At 44.3% G+C, this 21,272-nt stretch overlaps 2 protein-coding genes across 3 annotated transcripts in view; both read left to right on the forward strand.

Moving 5' to 3' along the window:
- The first annotated feature begins 150 nt into the window (after window positions 1-150).
- On the forward strand, window positions 151-19,170 carry LOC137355570 (afadin- and alpha-actinin-binding protein A-like). Of its 2 annotated transcripts, none has more exons than XM_068020825.1 (14): window positions 151-200; window positions 1,592-1,656; window positions 2,195-2,367; window positions 4,992-5,207; window positions 6,057-6,167; window positions 7,434-7,569; window positions 8,772-8,847; window positions 10,119-10,293; window positions 13,763-13,877; window positions 15,115-15,251; window positions 15,980-16,141; window positions 16,272-16,392; window positions 17,670-17,844; window positions 18,471-19,170. In XM_068020825.1, the coding sequence occupies exons 2-14, from the start codon at window positions 1,608-1,610 to the stop codon at window positions 18,646-18,648; spliced, it is 1,824 nt and encodes a 607-aa protein (XP_067876926.1). In that variant the 5' UTR covers window positions 151-200; window positions 1,592-1,607; the 3' UTR covers window positions 18,649-19,170. The 2 variants fall into 2 exon arrangements, with proteins under 2 accessions (XP_067876926.1, XP_067876925.1); XM_068020824.1 differs by having other exon boundaries at window positions 175-200; window positions 1,588-1,656; window positions 13,763-13,889.
- A 1,543-nt stretch (window positions 19,171-20,713) lies between these two features.
- The window catches only part of man2b1 (mannosidase, alpha, class 2B, member 1), a 29,129-nt gene continuing 28,570 nt past the window's right edge, over window positions 20,714-21,272 (forward strand). The window contains exon 1 of the mRNA XM_068021257.1: window positions 20,714-20,846. Within this exon, the coding sequence (XP_067877358.1) occupies window positions 20,718-20,846 (129 nt within the window). The 5' untranslated portion in view covers window positions 20,714-20,717. The remainder of the gene's footprint in view (window positions 20,847-21,272) is intronic.

Consider the following 21,272-nt stretch of genomic DNA (forward strand, 5'->3'; position numbering starts at 1 on the left):
TATCGAACCTCCGCGCGTGCGCTGTATCGGCGTTCCCCGATTGGTCGGAATTTCTGCTGGCGCTGTTGCTGATTGGAGGGATCCCGAAGAGGCTGGTCCAATGGGTGCTGTCATTGGGAAGGGGGTGGGTACGGTTGTCATGGCGGGAGATTTAAAGCCCGGGGCTGGGCGGCTGTTCAGGGAGTTGTTGGGTGGCTGAGGTGAGAGCCCGGGACTGAGTGAATACTGGGGCCGCGGGTGGGGTTTGAAGGTTCCTTACCCGGCTTGGCTGCTTTGTCATTGGTGTTGTATTGATGAACAGTGCACTGCTGTCAACTTGCTGCATTTGGGGCCTATATTAGAAAGGGTCTAGAGGACCCTTGGAGCATGTCTCTAGATCCCTGTCTGTTGCAGGACAGGTAGATAAGGTGGTCAAGAAGGCATGGAGGATGCTTTCCTTTATCAGTCGAGGCCCTGAGTATAAGGAGCTGGGAGGTTATGCTAGAACTGTATAAAACACTAGTTAGACCATAGCTGGAGCATTGCATGCAGTTCTGTTCACTGCATTGCAGGAAGGATATGATAGCCCGAGATAGGGTACTGAGGAGATTCACAGGGATGTTGCCAGGAGTGGAGAACTTTTAGTTATGAGGAAAGATTTGGGTAGGCTGGCATTGTTTTCTTTGGAACAGTGGAGGGTGAGGAGAGATTTAATTGGGCTGTATAAAATTATGAGGGGCCTAGATAGAGCGGATAGGAAGGTCCTATTTCTGTTAGCAAAGAGGCCAATAACTGGGGGCATAGATTTAAAATAATGGGTAGAAGGATTAGAAGAGAGTTAAGTAAATTTTTTTTCCACCCAGAGGGTGGTGGAGGTCTGGAACTCTCTGCCTGGAAGGGTGGTAGATGCAGAAACCCTCACTGCATTAAAAAAAAAAAAAATATGCACTTGAAGGGTTGTAAAATACAGGGCTGGAAGTTGGAATTAGACTGGATGGCTGTTTTTGACCAGTATGGACACGATGGGCTGAATGGCCTATTCTGTGCTTTAAATGTTTTATATTTCTGTTGCCATCTGCAGAGTTCTTGTTCAGTGCTCTTTTTTTTTAATGGAGCAGGGGGTGGCAGAGTGAAAACAGCAGATGCTACAGTAACAGGGTGGAAAGCTGCAGGAGGTGGTCCGGTATAGACTGTATCTTTAATATGGTGTTTGCAATTGCCTTTGAGAATGAGAGAGGGGGCAGATAATTTGAAGGCAATTCCCCCCTCTGGTCACCTCATCCTAATAGCGAGTTCAAGTATGTGGTGGAGATTATATACATAGTGTCTACAGCACAGAAACAGGCCATTTGGCCCAACTGGTTTGTGCTGTCATTTATGCTCCACACGAGCCCTCCTCCCACCCCAGAGTAGATCATTTGATGGAAGTATGAGGGAAAAGTGGTGAAATGCCAGCATTTGATTTGTGAAAGGAATTATTTTATGCCAATGTAAATTTCCTGGGTCATTTTCCTTGTCTCTTTTTGCTTTCATTATCTTTCTCCATCCCACCCAGCCCTCCACCATAAAACTCTCTAATAACACCTACTGTTTTCATCCTCTGGCAAGTTAGATTACCAGTCGGGGAGATGGGTGACTGGAAGACCATGTCTACAGTTGAAACTGGACATTCTCCAGGTGAGCTTTTGTCCAATCCATAGTGTGTAAAAAGAAAGGTTTGCATTTATATAGTGCCTTTCATGACCTCGGAACATCCCAAAGTACTTTACAGCCAGCAAAGCACTTTTCGTAGTCACCAATGAGTGTTGATTTGCCAGTCATAAACATGCCTCTGCTTTCAGACTTTAAGCAGCGGTGGCCCCAACATAGAAATTAGACACGTTACCCTGGTCAGTAGCATTGGCAGACTTAGAAAAGATGGGGCGGCTTAAGCACAGAGGACGGCAAGGTTTTTCCCAAGCAAAGCTACCTCGGGCCCCCAAATGAGATTTTAAATATTGCATCCTATCTCGGCTGTTAACCTTATTGGTTAACTCCTGCATCACCAAATCTGCCGTCCTGCCTCCTTTGCCTTTCAGTTTTACTGTAAGTTCAGTGAAGAAATAGGGCAAGGCTCTGTGGGCAGGATAACTGAAGCTGCTTGGCCCTCCTGCTTGGACACCCTTGCCCTAACTGAATGTTGGTATTGACCTCTTTAAAATTAATCTGTCCACAGATGCAAAGAGTTTCATCTTGAGGTGTGTTTCTCAATCTGCTTCGCTATTCTCCTCCCCTGCCAGCACCCTAACCCTACACTGCTCCCCAGTGCTGTCGCTTCCAAACCTTTTCAATCAAAGTACTTTCTGCTGGGGTGACAACGCAGAGGAGTGTTTCTCGTATTTAAACAAGGTAAGCGAAAGTGAAATACTGGTTTAGTTTCAATGACCGATGTGTAAATGCAGATGCTGTGGTCTCTGGAATTGAGTGATACCACTGTTTTCTATAGCCATAGCAAGAAGCCACCTGTCTAATCCTGGACACTATAGACTCAAAGCAAACAAAGGACCCTAAATTCTACCGAGAAATTACATGCATCCTTGCGTGTCTCAATTTTTTTTTTCTCTCTCTCTCTCTCTCTCTTCCCTCCACTAACCCCACCCCACACCCCTGCTGAGTGTCGGAGAATGTCGTGTGCCAAGAATCAGTCAGAGCCCGTCAGAAAGAGTAATCTAATCAGTTAGTTGCAGTTCATGGGTCGCGTGAATGGATGTGTCTCTATCAGCCCTACTTTGATCATTTTGTTTTGGCCATTGAGCCAGTTATGACACATGCTCCTCCACAGTTCTGAGCTTCTGACCAGGGAATTTGAGAAGGCTCCCAGATCAGTCCAATTGAAAGCATTTTTCTTTTTTTTGAAGTTTTTGTTTTTATTTATGAAACACATCCTTTGCCCTGAAATAATTGTCAATGACATCCTTGGCTTGTGAGTCTTTACCATAATCCTTGACAACAACACAGCTGCAGCCTATAACCTTGCGAGGTTTCCCTTCTCGGTCTATTTTGCACAGGCCTACCCACTCACCAAGTTTCTTGTTGTCATCAACCTTAATCAGGTGGATCTGTTGCTCAGCATAGATTGCCTCTACCAACTTAACATACTGTGCCTCATTGCAGGGAAAGACTTTGTTCTCCAGGAGTGCAGTGCCAGCATACACCCAGCAGATGTCACTATAAACAACTTGTGTACTGTATTGTACTTCCCCACCCTGTAACAGGACCGTAGAGACTGTGTCTCAGCACATTGCGCCTACAGAGAATGCAATATAGTACTAGCAAATTGGATACAAAATTGGCTTGGTGATAGGAGGCAGAGGATGGTAGTGGAGGGTTGTTTTTCAGATTGGAGGCCGGTGACCAGTGGTGTGCCGCAGGGATTGGTGCTTTTTGGGAAGTTAAAGCAGGGCAGGATATATAAAGTGAATGGCAGGGCCCTGGGGAGTGTTGTTGAGCAGAGAGACCTTGGGGTGCAAGTACATAGTTCCCTGAAAGTGACAACACAGGTAGACAGGGTGGTGAAGAAGGCATATGACATGCTTGCCTTCATCGGCCAAGGCATTGAGTACAAAGTTGGGATGTCATGTTACAGTTGTACACAACGTTGGTTAGGCCGCATTTGGAGTACTGTGTGCAGTTCTGGTCGCCGCACTACAGGAAAGATGTGATTAAGCCAGAGAGGGTGCAGAAAAGATTCACAAGGATGTTGCCTGGTTTGGAGGGCTTGAGTTATAAAGAGAGATTGGATAGGCTGGGTCTGTTTTTCCCTGGAGCGAAGGAGGCTGAGAGGGGACATGATAGAGTCATGTAAAATTGAGAGGCATAGATGGCCAGAGTCTGTTTCCCATGATAGGGGTGACTAAAACTAGAGGGCATAGATTTGAGGTGAGAGGGAGGAGGTTTAATGGGGATCAAAGGGGTAAATTTTTTCACACACAGAGTAGTGGGTATCTGGAATGAGCTGCCTGAGGAGGTGGTGGAGGCAGGAACAGTAGCGACATTTAAGAAGCATCTGGACAGGTACTTTAATGAGAAAGGCATTGAGGGATATGGAATTAATGCAGGTAAGTGGGATTAGTATAGATAGGCATTATGGGTGGCATGGACGCGGTGGGCCGAAGGGCCTGTTTCTATGCTGTACGACTCTATGACATAGTTTTATGGAATTTTCTTATTCTAAATGGTCCTATAGTGGAGGTTGGGGGAGGAGTAGCACTGCCAAAACTAAGACTTGTCATTCTCTATGCCACTCCTGGCTTTCCCCTTGCATCCTCTTCTGTTTCAATATCTTCCTATTCAGACCTGCTGTTATCATTGCTAAGGGGTAGGTGTCTGAGTTTACAGTTTGCAATTAATTGCACACATCGATGACTGCTTGTGAGGCCATCTTCCTCAAACATGTGGGTCTCTAATACAATCCCATAACAGCATTTATATTAATGATGTCAAAGGCAAGAGTACCTAGTCTGCCATCACTAATACTTCACTGAAAACGTTACTGAGGGCACTATCTCCAACACAGTAAATTGGAACTCTCTGCCTCTGTGGTGCAGGTGTATCATTTTAATTATCATGGGTCCACCCGCATGAGTCTTATATTAAATGACCAAGTTTAGTTTATGGTTTCATAATGTATAACTTCTTTCATGATGTGGAATGGAATGGGTTGAATAGCCTGCTTCTGTGTTGTATATTCTATGTAATCATATATTTTCTTACTTGGAGTGTAGACAGTCTCAGCATAGTTTAGGTCTAGACTGAAGTGGTGGATGTCTCTTTCCTCAATACTTGTAAGCTTTGAGTGAGGCTACCTGATTAATGCTAGTATGGGTTACTTGTACACAGCCTCCTGTCTGTCCTGGATTTGCAGCTTGTCCAAGAGGTGAGTGGGCAGGTTTTTTTTTAGCCATTCCCCAATCTCTTAACTTTAAGGAGGTGATATTAATCAAATGGAGTTGACTGTTTATCAAATATTTCAGGAGCTGAACGCATTGGGACTTCCTCCTTTGTATGGCGATGATAGTTTTGAGGAGAATCCGGCTTCAGGCTTTAACCATGTAGCTCTAATAAACTGTGTGTACAGCCTGCTGCAACTCTATTGGAAGAATGTGGCTAAAGTGGATGAACTAGAAACAGAGCGTTTAAAATCTTTTAGTGAGCAGGATTGCTTGAAAAGCAGCCAGTTGAAACTGCAGGTGGGTTATACTGGAACTGCGGTCTGTAATAAAGTAAACAGTTTAGTAAAGCTAACGCTGGGTTATTAAATGAGGATACTGCCAGGTAATTGTAACCTGAATGTGACCATTTCCACCCTTTCCTCACAGTAAAGCCTGGCTACCCGACCCGAACCCGACGACGTGTGTCAGGTTCGGGTTGGGTCTGTATTTTGCGTCCAGCATTTGGGGTCAGGCTGGACTGCCCTGTTTTGTTTCGTGTTGTTTTCATTTTAATCTGAGGTTTTTTTCTGTTTCATTAATATGTTATTGTCGGGTCGGGCATTTAACAAAAATTAAAGGGCTCCGGCCCAGGTCGGGTTCGGATTGGCTGTTGTCGGGCCCGGGTCAGGTTTCAATTTTATACCCGAGCCAGGCTTTACCTCCCAGAGCAACAGGAAGGGGCCTGGGGTTCATCAGCTCCTTGTCTTTGCTGTGCTCTGGTATCCAACAGGAGGTGGTTTTCTTTAATTGGTGTCATGGGGAATCTTGCTGTCTTGTCGCTCTCCCATTGAATTGAGTTGCTCCTTTGTTCCACAGTACCAACAGAGACCTCCGTATTGTTTCCACCAAGGTAGCAGAAATCTTTAGACTGAGAATCCAACGCTGCTGGCCTGTTCATTTATTATAAGGGTGTGGTAGTGTGGTCTCGTGTGACGTGTTCATACTGGTGGTTGATCAGCTGGCCCTATTACTCTCCGCTGACCACCCCCCAAAAATAATCTGGAAGCAGCTTGTTTGAAGTGAAGGAGGATCAAATAACTCTGAAATTTTGTCCTTCAAAGACCATATAGTAGACGTACAGTTCCATTGTTTGTGCTTTCCTAACAGGAACAGGTAGCGACATTCGAGCAGGAAGTTGCTGCTTTACAAGCAAAGGAGCACCAAAGACAGGGGAGCCTCCAGAATTTGAATAACCAGCTAAAGAACCATAAGGAGGAGGTCAGGTCTATGTCAAGGTGTTAAACTAAACGTAATCACGCCAAGCTCTGTTTCTAACCCACTCTCTGTCTGTTCTGTGACCCGTTGGAGAGAGTGCAGAATGGCAGATATCTAGACGTTTGGATCCAGTAAGTGTATCTGGTACAGATGATCAGGTATGTAGTTGCTGTGCCAGAATGAATGGGGGAGGCGGTGACGTAGTGGTAATGTCACGACTAGTAATCCAGAGCCCAGGCTAATACTTGGGGCGTGGGTTTGAATCCCACCACGGTAGATGGTGGAATTTGAATTCAATTAATAAATCTGGAATTAAAAGCTAGTCTAATAGTGACCATGAAACCATTGTCGATTGTGGTACAAACAAAAAAAATCTGGTTCACTAATGTCCTTTAGGAAAGGAAATCTGCCATCCTTACCTGGTCTGGCCTACATGTGACTCCAGACGCACAGCAATGTGGTTGACTCTTAAATTCCCTCTGAAATGGCCGAGCAAGCCATTCGGTTCAAGGGCAATTGGGGATGGACAATAAATGCTGGCCTAGCCAGCGATGCCCACATCCCACAAATGAATTTTAAAAATGGTACCGCATTTCCTTCAAAGATCTCCTCTTCCCTTCATTATAACAATCGCAGAGTAAATACAGTCATAGCAGCAAGGCCCCCGAGCTCTGTGCTGTTAGCTGGGCTCACCTGTAGTGGGGAAAACGAGGGAGAAAGAAGGAGAAGGCTGAATGGGTGCTACAGTTTGTCCCAGAGCCTGAAGGAAAACCCAGCTAGGTCTTGCTCACTGTCCAATGATCTGTTGGGGAATGTGGATTTAAGGTGAGGACAGGAGCGGGCTTGTATTTAGGGCCTCTCTTTGCCCGTTTCCACTTTCCTTTCTCCCACCCCCCCCACCATCCCACAACTGTGTGTTAATCGGGTACTTGGCTAAAGTCGGAGTTGACCAGCTCCCTTGGAATTTCATTAGGCAACAATAAATTGTATTTATATGGCACCTATAATATAGTAAAGACACTTCATAGCCACATTATCAAATAAAATTTGACACCAAGCCATATAAGGAGCTATTGGGGCAGCCGACCATAAGTTTGGCCAAAGAGGCTGGTTTTCAGGAGCTTCTTGAAGGAGGAAGGTGGAGAGGTTTAGAGAGGGAATTCCAGAGCTTGGGAACTTGGCAGCTTTAGAATTGACCATGGCTAACTGTGAACCTGGGTTAAACTCTCAATACTTCTGGGTTGGTGATTGCTGCCATCTCTCTTATAGGTGGTGAAGTTACAGAGTATTATTGCAAGTCGGGCGGCTCAGCATGTCCATGACCTGAAGAGGAAAGAGCAGGAATTGAGCAAACTGAAGGAGAAGATGCATCACCACCTGACAGACAAAAGGGACAAAAGGATTGGTAACTATTGCACTTTTCGTGGAGGTTGGGGGCGGAGGGGGTTCCAATCGAGGGTACACAGTCCCCGCTTCTAAGGTATGAAACCCATTGCCTATTTAGGGCTGTTCGCTAAGTACTTAAAAGCCCAATACTGTGCATGTTGGAAATCTCCAATAAAATCAGAAAATGCTGGGAACACTCAGCAGGTCACATGGAGAGAGTGGAGTAAGAAACAGTTTATGGTTCAGGTTGATTTTTTTTTTGTATGTACTAACCCTGTCTTATGCCATTTAGAGTTCTATTAATTTTAGTTGGGTCTTCAGTTTCAGGCAGCTGTTTGCGCCTTGTTAAAGTGCGATCACCTTAATGACGAGATTCTTGATGTAATGGATAATTAGAGACAGTTGCTACTGAGTTAACACAACAAGCCTGCTATGAGCAGTGGGACTGTACTTGCCTAACCTGCAGTCTAGGACAGGAATCAACATGGATAGCAATACCAAAATACATATGAACAAAGGCGGACAGGAAAGCCTGTCCAAAAGCTGTGATGCCTTGTGTATTACAATGTGTACGTACCCTACCAGAAAGCCATGTGACCTGGGAGATGTATTACAATGTGTATTACAATGTGTACGTACCCTACCAGAAAGCCATGTGACCTGGGAGATGTATTACAATGTGTATTACAATGTGTACGTACCCTACCAGAAAGCCATGTGACCTGGGAGATGTATTACAATGTGTACGTACCCTACCAGAAAACCATGTGACCTGGGAGATGTATTACAATGTGTACGTACCCTACCAGAAAGCCATGTGACCTGGGAGATGTATTACAATGTGTACGTACCCTACCAGAAAACCATGTGACCTGGGAGATGCAAAGAAATGTTTTTTTAAAAATCCAGGCCAGTTAGGGAGAAAAGTTTGGAAAACTCCTCTGTCAGCTCCCCCATCAGGTTCTCTAGTGTTTCAAATACAGCTCCAGCATCTATTTCCAGAGGGTTTGTATTCTAGGGACTGCTAAGCAGATACACTGTGGCGTCGGATTGTCAGAAGGAATGAGTGGGAAGAAGGATGGGTGATCGATACTGATTTCTAGAGGGCTTCTTTGAGGTTAGGCAATATCTCCTGTCAGGATTGAGAGAAGCTGACAATTGTTGCCATGGAAGTAATAAATGCAATAAACTAAATCTTTCTTACTCTTCAATGTTTTTAAGCTATAGATATCCTGAACCACATTGGACGATCTGATGGAAGACGCTCCTTATGGAGAACAGGCAAGACTGAATCCAGGTAGGATTTGCTATCATCACTCTGTCAAAACTAAAACTGCAATCCTAATTGAACATCTTGAATAAGTGGCAGAGATTTCTAGGCCATGTTGAGGCACTGTCGGCTTGAACAGAATCGCGCTGTGGTTCTGCTACACTCGCATTAGCATTTAGGAATGGAGATGTAGGAGTGAAAAGGGAGTTTGTGTTGTCAAGTACTCAAGATTCCTGGATATAACCAAACTAAACACAATGTGTTTGCTAACATAAACTTTACAATGGGAGAGGTGGCTTTGAACCCAGGGTAGTTTAGATTTAATTACTCTATGAGCTGATGACTGTGCAGAGTAGACTGCTCGGGAGGTATTGGAGAGGGCTTGACTCATGCAGTTTCAGAGGGATCAGATGGATATTTTCCTTCAAATTGGCCAGAATAACCCTGTTGCTGAGCCCGGATACCTCCGCCATGAGTTACTTGCAAACTAGTGAGATTTCAACTCTGTCCTGCCACATGTAAAGTGACAGGAATGTAACTGTCTTCTATTTAAATGGTTACATTACTTCCCCATTATGCTTTGCTGTACTCTACCTTTGGCCTCTGAGGGTGGACAGTTGCCCACTCCATACTTCTGCCAATGCCCTCCTCCCTCCCGGGCACTGCTAAGCATGCTAAGGAATGAGTTTCTGAGAGACCTGAAGTTCTGCTTTAGCTAAACCACTCTTTTTTTTTTTTTTCATTTCCCTCCCCCACCCCATTTTCTCCTAGGAGGCTCGGCATTCTTCTTGTGTGGTGCAACTCCAGTCTGGACCTGAACTGCGCAGGATTCAAACCTTTTGTCCTCTTACTCTGTCCAAATGTTGCTGCTCTAAGCAGCTACACCACTGCCCTCGTATTTAAGCTGCACTGTGGGGTAAAATGATACCAACTATTCTCTCGTGAGTAGAAGTGGTGAATCCACTCCCTGAGTTGGTGAGGTCTGAATTTCCCCTCCAATAATCACTACCATAACTCCGACCAATCAATGTCAGCTTTGACCCAGAGCAACCTTCACTTTGATTTTTTTGAGGATCTGTATTTGTGTTCTGCGCGAGTTGATGGTATTTGCTGCTGTGGAGTTTATAACCTGAACTTGGAGGCTTCAATTTTCTGCTGGTCAATTGCCCAATATTTCTGCCATCTCCTCTGCCCTGGTTGAAGATGGCATGGGCTGATGTTGGCGGTGGGAGAACTGGATGTCTTAAGAATGGCCCACTATCTGCTTTAAAACACATAATTTCTGCTCTGTGCTGCAGGAGGGAAGAGGAAATGTACAAAGTGCTCGCAAGAAACTATGAGGCTCAAATCAAGGAGCTGTCATTGGACAATGTAGAGATGAAGAGAGTTTTGAACCAAATGGAGCGAGAAATAAGTGGGTTTCTCAGTCCACACACAAAATACTGCATAGCCAATTCTCTTCAGTCGCTTATGGTAAGTATGTGGTTTCATCACAGAAGCTAATGTGAAAGGAACAATGGGTGCCAGTATTATAATAGATTTGAGTTTTACTAACTGATTCTAATGGGAATAAAAGCATTTCTGATGATTGGTCGCAGACCTGAAATATTAACTCTCTTTCTGCCTCTACAGATGCTGCCAGACCTGCTGAGTATTTTCAGCACTCTGTTTTTATCTTTGATTCTAATGGAATCCTGCTCTGCCCACACATGTCATTCAGATGCTGGAGTTTGGTGCTGTTGGAATGATCCAGACTCTCTTGTACTGAGTTGTGGGTTGTGAGAAAGGACATCATCTGGTAGAGTGGTGCAGACGGTTGGTTATGTCCCTGTGATAGTTTGTCCTATTGCGAAGAGCAGTAATACCTTTCATAGGATCACCATCTGCTATTTGGATCATTGTGTGCACTCGTGTTACCGTTCCACAAATGGCTGAAAACTGAGCCTCTGCTGGAGAATGTATGATCTGAAAGTTTCAAGTCCTCTCAGCTGTTCTCCTTGTTAGTTTTAGGGTTCTGACCAATTAACTCTTTCGCTCTTAAGTTCCAAATGATTTGACTTGACCTGTGTTTGGTGACCGGTGATATTTTATTCAGTGTAAGCGAGACTTGATGCAATAGTTAACCAGGCACAATCGTGAGTTATTACCGTGATGCCCTGTGTAGAAGGTTGAGATCTCCACAAGACTATCCCTGCTAGCCTGTGCCCCAGGTGCCTTCATCCGGTTGGTGTGACATGTGGCATACCTCCGTCAGCCCATCCCTTCCTTGGCTATGTCTGCTGGATGTTCGCAAGTCTCTGACCGATTGCCTCTACAATCTCTGTGCTCAGGAAGTCCTTTCTTCTCTCTTTTTACACAGCAAAGACCAATTTAACCCAATCTTGTGCCTGACGTAACTATCCAATTACAAAGATGGTACATACTCAACGTTGCAACCTGCTCTGGCCAGGCCAAGTCTTCCATGACCCCTGAATCCATCAGTTCTATTCCTGGACCATTATCTGCTCATTAACATACTGATGCTAGCCAGTGCTTGCTTCGAGCTACTTGCTGTAGCAAGCTATCTGAGACTCAAGATGTGTCGCTTTCCTTTGTCTCTTGGTCCATGGAATGTTACTTGGGTTCCACAGAACAAGCTGACTGCCTTTCACAATGCTAGAAGTCTGGCGTTTGTCTTTTAACTCTGATCGTTGAAGGCCCAGCTGCTAGGTTTTCCACCATCTTGTCTCCCAGCTGGGCCTATCCAGGGCAGTTCATAACAGGGTGTAGGAATCATCATGCATTGTGTAACAATTACACAGTGAAATCCTATGATTAATCATGTCATTTGATTTTAGTCCTTCTTAGTTATCAAGAGAGTCTGAAGTGGGTATTCCAGGATTCTCTCACCCTTCACTGCCCTCTGTGTATTATGCAGCTAACTGGGGGACATTTGCTGTCTAATTGGTCGGCATGTGCAATTGAGGCCAACACCAAGATTAGCCTCCTGCAATGCTGCACGCAGAACCCTGCAATTCTCAGAGATTCAGCTGTTTAGCTGAGTTGGCAACTTGCTCCAGAAATTTTAAGTGTATTCTTATATATGTCACATGGGACTCCAGTGGATGCTAACTGTCATTGGTGCCCTTTGCTCATTCTTCAACCTATTTCCATAATTTGCCCTGAAGGCTGCAGAATTTGCAAGTGTTTTCTGTGGCTGGACAGCAGGATGTGGAACCTGTCATGGCGTCCAATGCAGAAATGAAGTCAATCTAAAACTATAGATCCTGTAGCTTTAAAGAGGCCATCATTCACATTCTGAACTCGTCTTCCATCGAGCATGTTCTCTTTCTTTCTCAGAAATGCTGGGATTTAATAGTCCTGTACATGTGTGAATGTAATCATATTACATGGTGAAATGTCCCTATCATCCCTAGAACTCTCTTTCTTTTAACAACTCTCCACCCAAGTGAGTCTCTGCATTCTGAAGGGGACATGAGAGAAGGCAGTCTCCAAAAATGAAAACATTTCATGATCATAGAATGGTACAGAAAAGGAGGGGGCTATTCTTCAATTTTGTTTTTTGAACAAGACTGCATCCATTGACACTGCAACACTGAGGGAGCAGGAGGGACTGGGGGAGGGAGGATGGGGTGGTTGAGGGACAGACTGGAGAGAAAATAATTGGACGGCACAGCTGTCTGCTGGTTCACGCTGCTGGGTGAGTGGGCAGTGACGTCACTACACAGGCAACCATCTGTGTGATGTCGCTGCACGCTTGCGCAGATTGAACTGGCAGATAATCTAGGGCTGGCAATGCAGCACTCCCTCAGTACGGTACTGCAGTATCACAGGTGCCATATTGAGATGTTAAACCGCTCCTGTCTGGCTGCTTGGGTGGATGAAACGGTTTATATGGCACTATTTTAAGAGCTAGGGGAGTTCTTCTGCTGTCCTGGCCAAAATATCTCAACCAGCAACACCAAAACAGAATAACTTCAGTTATTTAACTTGCTGTTTATAGAACTTTGCTGTGGGGAAATTGGCTGCTGCATAGTTATAGTGATTACACTTCAAAAGTTTATTGCCAGTGAAGTGCATTGGGATGTCTTGAAGATGGCAACCATATAAATTCATATTCTTTCTCGTCTCTCTGTTCAAAGAACAAAGAAAATTACAGCACAGGAACAGGCCCTTCGGCCCGCCAAGCCTACGCCGATCCAAATCCTCTATCTAAACCTGTCGCCTATTTTCTAAGGGTCTGCATCTCTTTACTTCCTGCCCATTCATGTTACTGTCTAGATACATCTTAAAAGACGCTATCGTGCCCGCGTCTACCACCTCCGCTGGCAATGTGTTCCAGGCACCCACCACCCTCTTCATAGAATTGATTGACCAAACATAACTAAATCGACTAACATCTTGTTCTTAAAATCATGTAACTATCAAGTGCAGGAATATGGGATTAGAATAGTTGGGTGCTGGATGGCCAGCACAGAGATGATGGGCCGAAGGGCTTGTTTCTGTGCTGTATAACTCTATGACTCTGAGTCTATGACTATCAGTAACATTTAAAACTGTTCAAGGTCTTTTGCCATGTCATTGGAGCATGGATTCTGTTTTGTCTTCTGCAGCAGGGCACTGCTCACTAACACATGAACTAAATTAGAGTTGGGTCACATAACACCGTATCAGTCAATTTCTGTGTTCCACATGATTTGGCCCAGTTGGAGGCAGCTAGAGTGAGGCTGAATGAACCAAGAATAAGCCTGACCCAGGTAGACTGATGACCTACCCATCAAAGAGTAGTGAGTTATCAAGAACTGCAAGGGTCTTGTACACAGGATTTTACACCAGGTGTTTTTTGTAAACTGCATACTTATTCAGTGCTGAATACTGAAGTAATGTTATAACTTGTATAACTTCTAAAGTGCTGAACTCTTGTGCTGACTTCTTAAAATAGGAGGAAGAAATCAGCCTCAATGAGGTCGAGGATACAGCCAGGGGGCATCTTACTGACGGAGTTCAAAAGCAGTGGAACTCCTTAAAGGATCACTTGGTGAAACTAGGAGGAATCGGTAACATGAATGGTACCTTTTATCTCATTATGGCAGCTGCACTGGGAAATATCTAATGTGTACAAAGTGGGAATTTAAAAAATGAAATTCTTGTTAAGAATTTATATTGTGTAATGGATCCCATTGGGTACAAACCTTTTCCTCCTTTTGGACATTAGCAAAGGAGTCCCTCAGCTCATGAACCTAGGTACATCTCAAAACCACTTGGCAAGGTAGTGTTGGTGCTAGCAGCTGTTTCCAAGTCTGCTGTACGACTCTGTCTGCGTTGTAACTCTAAGGTGGATTGTGTTTGTAACTAATTTAAGTTTCTCCCACTGGTGGTTGAGCAGTGCTTCCAGTGTCACTCTAACTACAACATTAAGGTGTAGGGAAGGATATTGGGTTTATCCCTTCTCACTCATCCAGGAAAATTTCTAGTGCCTGTGCCCCCTCCCCACATCACAGCAATCGCTGGCTTTTTAAATGGTTCCAGGATTTTGCCCCCACTACCATACTCCGAAACCCTTTCCACATGTCAATTGGTCTGTCTGAAGAACCTTTTGGCACCAGAGCATCCTATAGCTGCCAAGTAATGTGCGATACCTTGGGGTGACTTCCATTTATGTTACTGCACCCCATCCCAACTTTTTGTCAATTGAAATAAAGCAACCCAATGTCTGGAGCTGTCCATGAATTGACAGATTCCGACGCATGTGTATTCTTTCACTTAGCACATTATGACTTACACTGGCAGCTTGCTATATGGTATCATAGTGTAGTGGTTTTTATTGGGATAGTAACCCAGGAGCCTGGACCAATAGTTCAAATCATATGCCTGTTTATGAATTTGAATCCAGATATTTTTTTAAACAAACTGGTCTCGTAAAAGTGACCACGAAGCTGTCGAATTGTCATAATCATCTGGTTCACTAATGCCCTTTTAGGGAGGCAAACCTGCTGTCCTTACCTGGTCTGGCCTACATTTGACTCCAGACCCACACCAAGCGGTTGACTCTTAACTGCCATCTCGAGTGGCCACTCAGTTGAATCAAATTGCTACAAATAACCTCACCACCACTACCTTTAGGGCAACTTGGGATAAGCAATGAATGCTGGCCTTGCCAGCAACTCTCATGTATGAAGAATGAATAAAACAAATAACCAACCATGATCTCTCTTATGTGACTTACTGGTGACTGTTAAGTGTAACAAGCAGGCCAAATAAATCCACTGTCCCTATGCAATCATTTCACCTCAGCTTTGCAAAAGTCTCCGGTCGTTGGGGGGGATGAACATGTTGTCAGTGTGACTGACCACGATAAGGAAATGGCCAAGCTGAAGCTGGAGCTTGGACAGAGTGAGGAAATCATCCGTGCACAGCAGCAGCTTCTCGAGGTATGAGGTCCTGTGTAAAACAACAATTGAATGAACGTGATTTTAATACTTAAGCAGCATTTCTTTTGTTTCTTTGATTAGCACAGTGTTCTCTAAGGAGCGATTTTGTCATACTTTTTAGCTTTTATGCTGTAAACTGATTAATATCTTGCTATTCTTTCTACTCCATTCTTCCCTCTCTAATTCTTTCTATGTGGTATTGCTCATTGTAATCACCTTCTGCCCCAATGGTTGTAACAGATTTGAGCTCTGAGGCCCATAGGAGTACTTAAATCCTGGGTTCAGAGTTCAAAAGGCAGCCTTTGGTGTCGTCGACTTTCCCTGTTCTTTAATGTACTGTGTACATGAACACTCCTGTCTTTGGGGAGAGTGGGTGATTCTGATGGGGCTTGTGCCTGAGGTACGCCTGTTAACGTGTAGCACTTAAGAGCAAGACTGGTCTTTAGCCATGTTTCTCCTGTCCAAAATGGAGAGGGACTCTAGAATGAGTGGATGAGAGGTGTCTTGGTGCTGCTTCTGTGCATTTTCAGGGACTGGGGAAGGTCTGATTCTGACCAGCTTCCTCTGGTCACTTTAATCTACATGTGGGGAATCCATATTTTGCAGTTTAATGGGGATATCCAGAAATTGTAGATACATAATGAAGTAGGGCAGTTGATGTCAAATAGACTTTGCCTTTTATAAGCTGACTTCTGTGTTTTGCTATAAACATTGCTTTAATATTCCAGGACCAGTTGGCCATTCAGAAGGAAGATCTTGCATGGGGTTCTGATTTGCTGGAGGAGCAGGAATGGTTTTGCAAAGAGAGGCAGCTGTTTGATGAGCAGAAAAAGAACTTTGAGATAGAACGGCAGAAGTTCACAGAGGCAGCAATTCGCCTGGGTCAGGAGGTGGGTAGGAAACTGCTGGTGGACTGAGCATTGAAAGAGCCTTGTGTTGATTAGATTGTGGAGCCAGGACGTTCCTGAACACGACCTGCTGTAAATTGCTTTTCTTTTTGTTTTTTTGTTATTGCTTTAGAGAAAATTGTTTAAGGAGGAATGTGCACTACACATGAAGGAGCAGTTCTTGAACCTGACTCCATTTCGGGATCAGAGGACAAAACCCAAGTGGAAACTGCGGACTCCCTTTGCTATAGCCAGTAAGGACTATCTTCGAAATCTCATCTAATTGTCAAGGAACCACTGCCTTATGATTTCTATTTTTTTATTACGCGGGTTGGAGGATTTTTTACTAGTGTTTTGAAATTGTTACTGTGATTCCAAATGTGTGTTCCATGGAGAAGCAGTGACCTTGGACAGAATGTTCCTGTTCTTCCATATAATAACTGTACAGAGCAGACTTGAGATTATTTAATTTAACAAACTTTTTTTTTTCCCCATTAAGTTCTTTAGGAGAAACTGTGCCCAAAACTAAGCCAATGGGCTTTCAGGAACATAGGAGCCTATTCAGCCCCTCCAGTTCCACCATTCAATTAGACCATGGCTGATCTGTATCTTGGCTACATCTACCTGCCTTGGTTCCCTAACCCTTAATACCCTTACCTAACACAAATCTATCAATCTGCTTTGAAATTTTCAATTCACCCCCACCCAGCCTCAACAGCTTTTTGGGGAGAATGTTACAGATTTCCCTTTAGTGTTTCCTGTGTTACATGGTCCTACTGTCTTGGAATATTTTGTATTGTTGAAGGAATGTTTGCGTTTAAATACTTTTATAATCAAGACCACACAATACATCTTTTCAGTTCTTTATTTCTCTTAAACTTTGCACCTCATACCTCTTTTATGTTCTGGCTGAGGACAGTCTGCTCTCATTCCAGTTGCAGTTCCCTTTTAAGGAACCTCACTTTTAAAAAGGTGCAATGCCATTGTATCAGGGCTCTCTTTGGACTCCAACCCTCAATCACCCAGCTTTACCTGGTATGTTGGATCTATGTTTTGTTAGCACTCAAGATAATGGCCAAGTTATCACTGTTCTGGAGCAGAGCTCAAGTACGTTTCCTCCAAACGGTAACATTGGAGCAGCTGCTGCCTCAAACCACTATGTTTAACAGTTTTTGAAATGTATTGAGCATATTACCTGGAGCTGCTCCTTTTGCTACCCATGTTTTGGCCATTTGAACAATGCATACGCCGAAGAGAGCTTTCGAGTGGAAGAAACTATTGGACATAGATTGGTGAATGAGACTTTAATTTGCGTAGTCTTTCAGTGCCTCTCCAACATTTCACGTCGTGCATCTTATTTAATGAAACGTCACAGCTGTTTGGTGTGTCCACTTTTCTTCATCAAACCCAGTAAATTGGAATTAGAGAAAGTTGTGCAGGAGATGTGGGATAGTGATCTATTCAGGAGCTTGTTCTCAGTGTCCCCATTTCTCTATGGGTTTACTAACTAACCCTTGCTTTACTTTTATAGGCCCGGACCAGGAAAATGTGTCTCCACGTCTAACCAATCGGAACATGGGCCTGTTGCCCATGCGGTCTCGCCATACTCCAATGCACACTCCGAGCCCACCGTCCAAATGCATAAACCCCCAGAGACACACTCTGCCTACAACCCACGAAGTGTTGGGGATGATTCCAGAACACAGGTGAGTGCTAGTGTTGATGATCGTCAGTCTGATCCTGCCCAGTATGGTCCCTTCAGTAAAATGTCACCTTCTAAAGGGTTTATCAGTAGTGTTAGATGGGAGAGGATGTGCTGGGTGGTCAGTGTGTGAAAATGCAGTGTAAAATACATTCTCTCTCTTTCTCACTTCCACCCTAATGATGAATTTGATAAGGTCAAAGTTTTTTTTTTTTTTTTTGCAGAGGTCACTGTTAATCAGCCTCTCTCCTAATGTGAGTGAGCCACATTCATCTCCCCTTGTACAAGGCTGCCATTTAGGTTGGCATGTTCAGGTGCTCCATTGTGCTAGTCCAGAAATTGGTACTTTTGGACCAGCTGGGATGACCAGTTTATTACTGCTGACTCCACACGTCCGTATCCGTTAGTGCAGTATGTACTTTTGTCATCCCAGCCAGTTCAAAGTTCATTGTTAATCTGCAAAGTTGTTCTGGAAGATCCCTTTTATCTGGAATAAAGTTATTTTATCCATAACTTTGGGTGTATATCTGTGGCTGGAGTGCAGCAAGTGTGACCTGTATGTTGTTTTTGCTGGATCTTGATGTGCAATGTATCTGGTACAGAATTTGAGTCCTGTTATCTTTGCTACAGTTTCAGGCCTGCCACTACTGTGCGACTTAAAAGATCCTGCAGCACGAGAGAGAGCCTGTCCAACCAGCGAGATTCAGCAACCCAAACAAGGAATGGTCTTGACTGGATCCGCACTGCTCTATTTGTGAATGACCCAGATGACTCTTTGTACAGTGGACACCTGTGCATGCCGATCTAATGTTTGTTTCTTCTGCTGCAATGTGAGGGATGACCCAGTCCTTTTTTTTTTTAAAATAATGAGTCATGTGTTGGTTTGTTCTGCATGCACCCGGGGAAATCATGTGTTTCCACAACTGCAACTCTGTTCAGCTTGAGGGGCAGAAAGCCAGTTTGTTTAACATTTTTAATTACTGTTCTTGCCTCAGTGCTGGAAGCGGGTGAGATTTCTATTTTAGTTATTGTAGACAATGCATATAATCAAATGTTACTTTTCCACAAATTACATATTGCTGCTACATTTTAGAGGAAAAACTGAGACTTGAATGTTGCCGAGTTCAGTCCTAGAAGAGAAAAGTTGAAAGTCTTGATTGGTTCCACTAATGTTGCCAGTCATCCTGACAAATTGCTGTGGGTAATGCCACAAATGGGTTTTTTAAGTAGATTGCCAGGTGCATGTTTTAATGTGTTAATAGGAATTTATAAACTGTCGCAAGCCTTGATGCATGAAATTCTGTGGGGTTACAATGTTGACATGTATGCAAAGGGTATGTGTTTAATAAACTTTTTGTTTTTGCAGTTCACTTGTTCACTGGTCTTATTTGCTTATCAAGGGTTTGATGGGTGCAAGGTACAAATGCCACACATGCTAGTGTAACCTGGGGCTTTTGCCCTGTTCTCTTTGGAATAGTAAACTTCAGACTGCGACATCCTTTTGGCACACTGAATGATGTGGACTTAGCCTAGACCCACTTCAGTGAGAGAAACCGACTGACCTGAGTTTGGTGTGGAGGGTGGGGTGTAGTTAAGGTTGAGTTCTGCTGAATGGGCTCTAATCATGGAAATTACAACTGTTGCTCACTCAGCACATTACAGCCTCCCAACAGCTGACTTGCATCCTCAGCAGTTATTTCTTGGTTACCTTCCCTTCATGGTGACACAGTGGAGCAAAGTTTAAACATCCATCAGTCGTGATTTTTAATGAAGGTGTAGGTAGTGGATGCTGGAGAAATCTGTCTATATTGCAAGTTAAATTTGGAGATGCTGGGTGTGATAACACCCAGATTTTACAGCCAACAAAATGAAACCCTGCTATTCTTCCAAAGCTAATTAATTTTATATCTCAACATGTCAACCATGGCTCAGTGGGTAGCACCCTCACATTTGTCAGGAGGTTGTGGGCTCAAAACCCCACTCCAGAAACCTGAACGCATAACCTGTGTGGCACTGAGGAACTCGAGGCACTGTCTTTCAATGTAGTGCTAAACTGAGGCCCCGTCGCCTTCTCAACTGGACATAAATGATTCCATGGCACTAGTTGAAGAGCAGGGCAGGTCTCCCCTGTTTCCTGGCCAACATTTGTCCCTCGATCGACATTATCTTGTCATTGCCACGTTGCGGTTTGTAGGAGCTTGCTATGAATGAGCTGGATGCTGTGTTTCCTGCAACAGTGTCCACACCACAAAATTCATTGGCTGTGAAGCACTTTGGGTTGTGCTAAGGTTGTGAAAGTTATTTCTTTCTGTATGCATCAGGGCAACTGTGTTTAACACAGCAATCTTCATTGTCAGATGGATGTTTCCCAGTATATGCCTACTTTTCAGGTTAAAATTCCTGGCTGTATTGACTGTTGCCTTCCTGTGTAAAATCTCCTTTCGCTGAAGGTCATGGGTGGGACCTGGGCTTGCGGTGTGCTCCCAATCCAAGGAGGTTAGAATGTGGAGCTGGCTACCAAGGGGAGTTTAAGGGGAATTGAGGTAAACACATGAAGGGGAAAGCAACAGGAAAAGGCTGATGGGCATACAGAGTCATAGCGAGATACAGCACTGAAACAGGCTGGAGATGGAGATGAGCTGAATGGCCAATTTCTGTACTGCACATTCTATAACAGGTGGGATGAGCAGGAAAATTTAATGGTTACTTTAGTGAAACTGCTTTGTGACCTTTTCAGCTCATTGTGATGTCAAGTCGGAGATCAAAACTTGCTATGTCTGCCTCCGAGCTCCTCCCTCAGCTTCCTGCGGTCAGGGGCGGGTCCGAGTCACCTGACCCCTCAGTGTATCCATCTGAGATCACGTGGCAGTTCGTCACATGATCCGGGAGCTGATGGCTGTGTGGGATGGTGCGGAGCGCTTTCAGCTGCTCCTCTCTCTCTGCCTCTTTGTTCTCGGTCCCGGGGTAGATGGCGATGGGGAGCTGACCGGGGGCTGTGGATACCAGGTGAGTGGGAAGTGGGTGAAGCTGCTGGGACCTGTTCAATGTTGTGACCGCTCCGCTGTGTTAACCGGTCTGATGGTAGCAATATAGAGAAATCTGAGATAAGCAAGCCTCGGGAATGCACAGCCTCTGAGTGTGTGTGTGTGTCTGGAGGAGAGGAAGAGATTGTCACTTTTGAGGAAGTCTCTTTACCGGAGCTACTGTTGTTTTTACGCAAATGAACCGATTCAGAGAAATGTGCTTGTGAGCTGGCTCACTACATTTAAATTACTAAGTTCCAGTAGTGGGATTCTGGGCTTCCAGTCTCTCTCGAGTCTAAACTAACATCTGTGTAAACGCGACTGTAACTTGCCTCCTTTCAGACTATACAAATCTGCTATGGATTTCCCCCATTTGACTTTTAAAAAAACACTTTCTAGTTTCTCATAA

Source organism: Heterodontus francisci, chromosome 43 (genome assembly GCF_036365525.1).
Source record: "Heterodontus francisci isolate sHetFra1 chromosome 43, sHetFra1.hap1, whole genome shotgun sequence".
In the NCBI taxonomy this organism is placed as follows: domain Eukaryota; kingdom Metazoa; phylum Chordata; class Chondrichthyes; order Heterodontiformes; family Heterodontidae; genus Heterodontus; species Heterodontus francisci.

What these genes read in the sequence shown, in the direction of transcription:
- LOC137355570 (XM_068020824.1), top strand. Translation starts at nt 1,608, where the DNA reads ATGGGTGACTGGAAGACCATGTCTACAGTTGAAACTGGACATTCTCCA. An exon ending in GTTTCTCGTATTTAAACAAG is followed by an intron (nt 2,368 to 4,991) that starts GTAAGCGAAAGT and finishes CAAATATTTCAG; the next exon opens with GAGCTGAACGCATTGGGACT. An exon ending in CAAAAGGGACAAAAGGATTG is followed by an intron (nt 7,570 to 8,771) that starts GTAACTATTGCA and finishes AATGTTTTTAAG; the next exon opens with CTATAGATATCCTGAACCAC.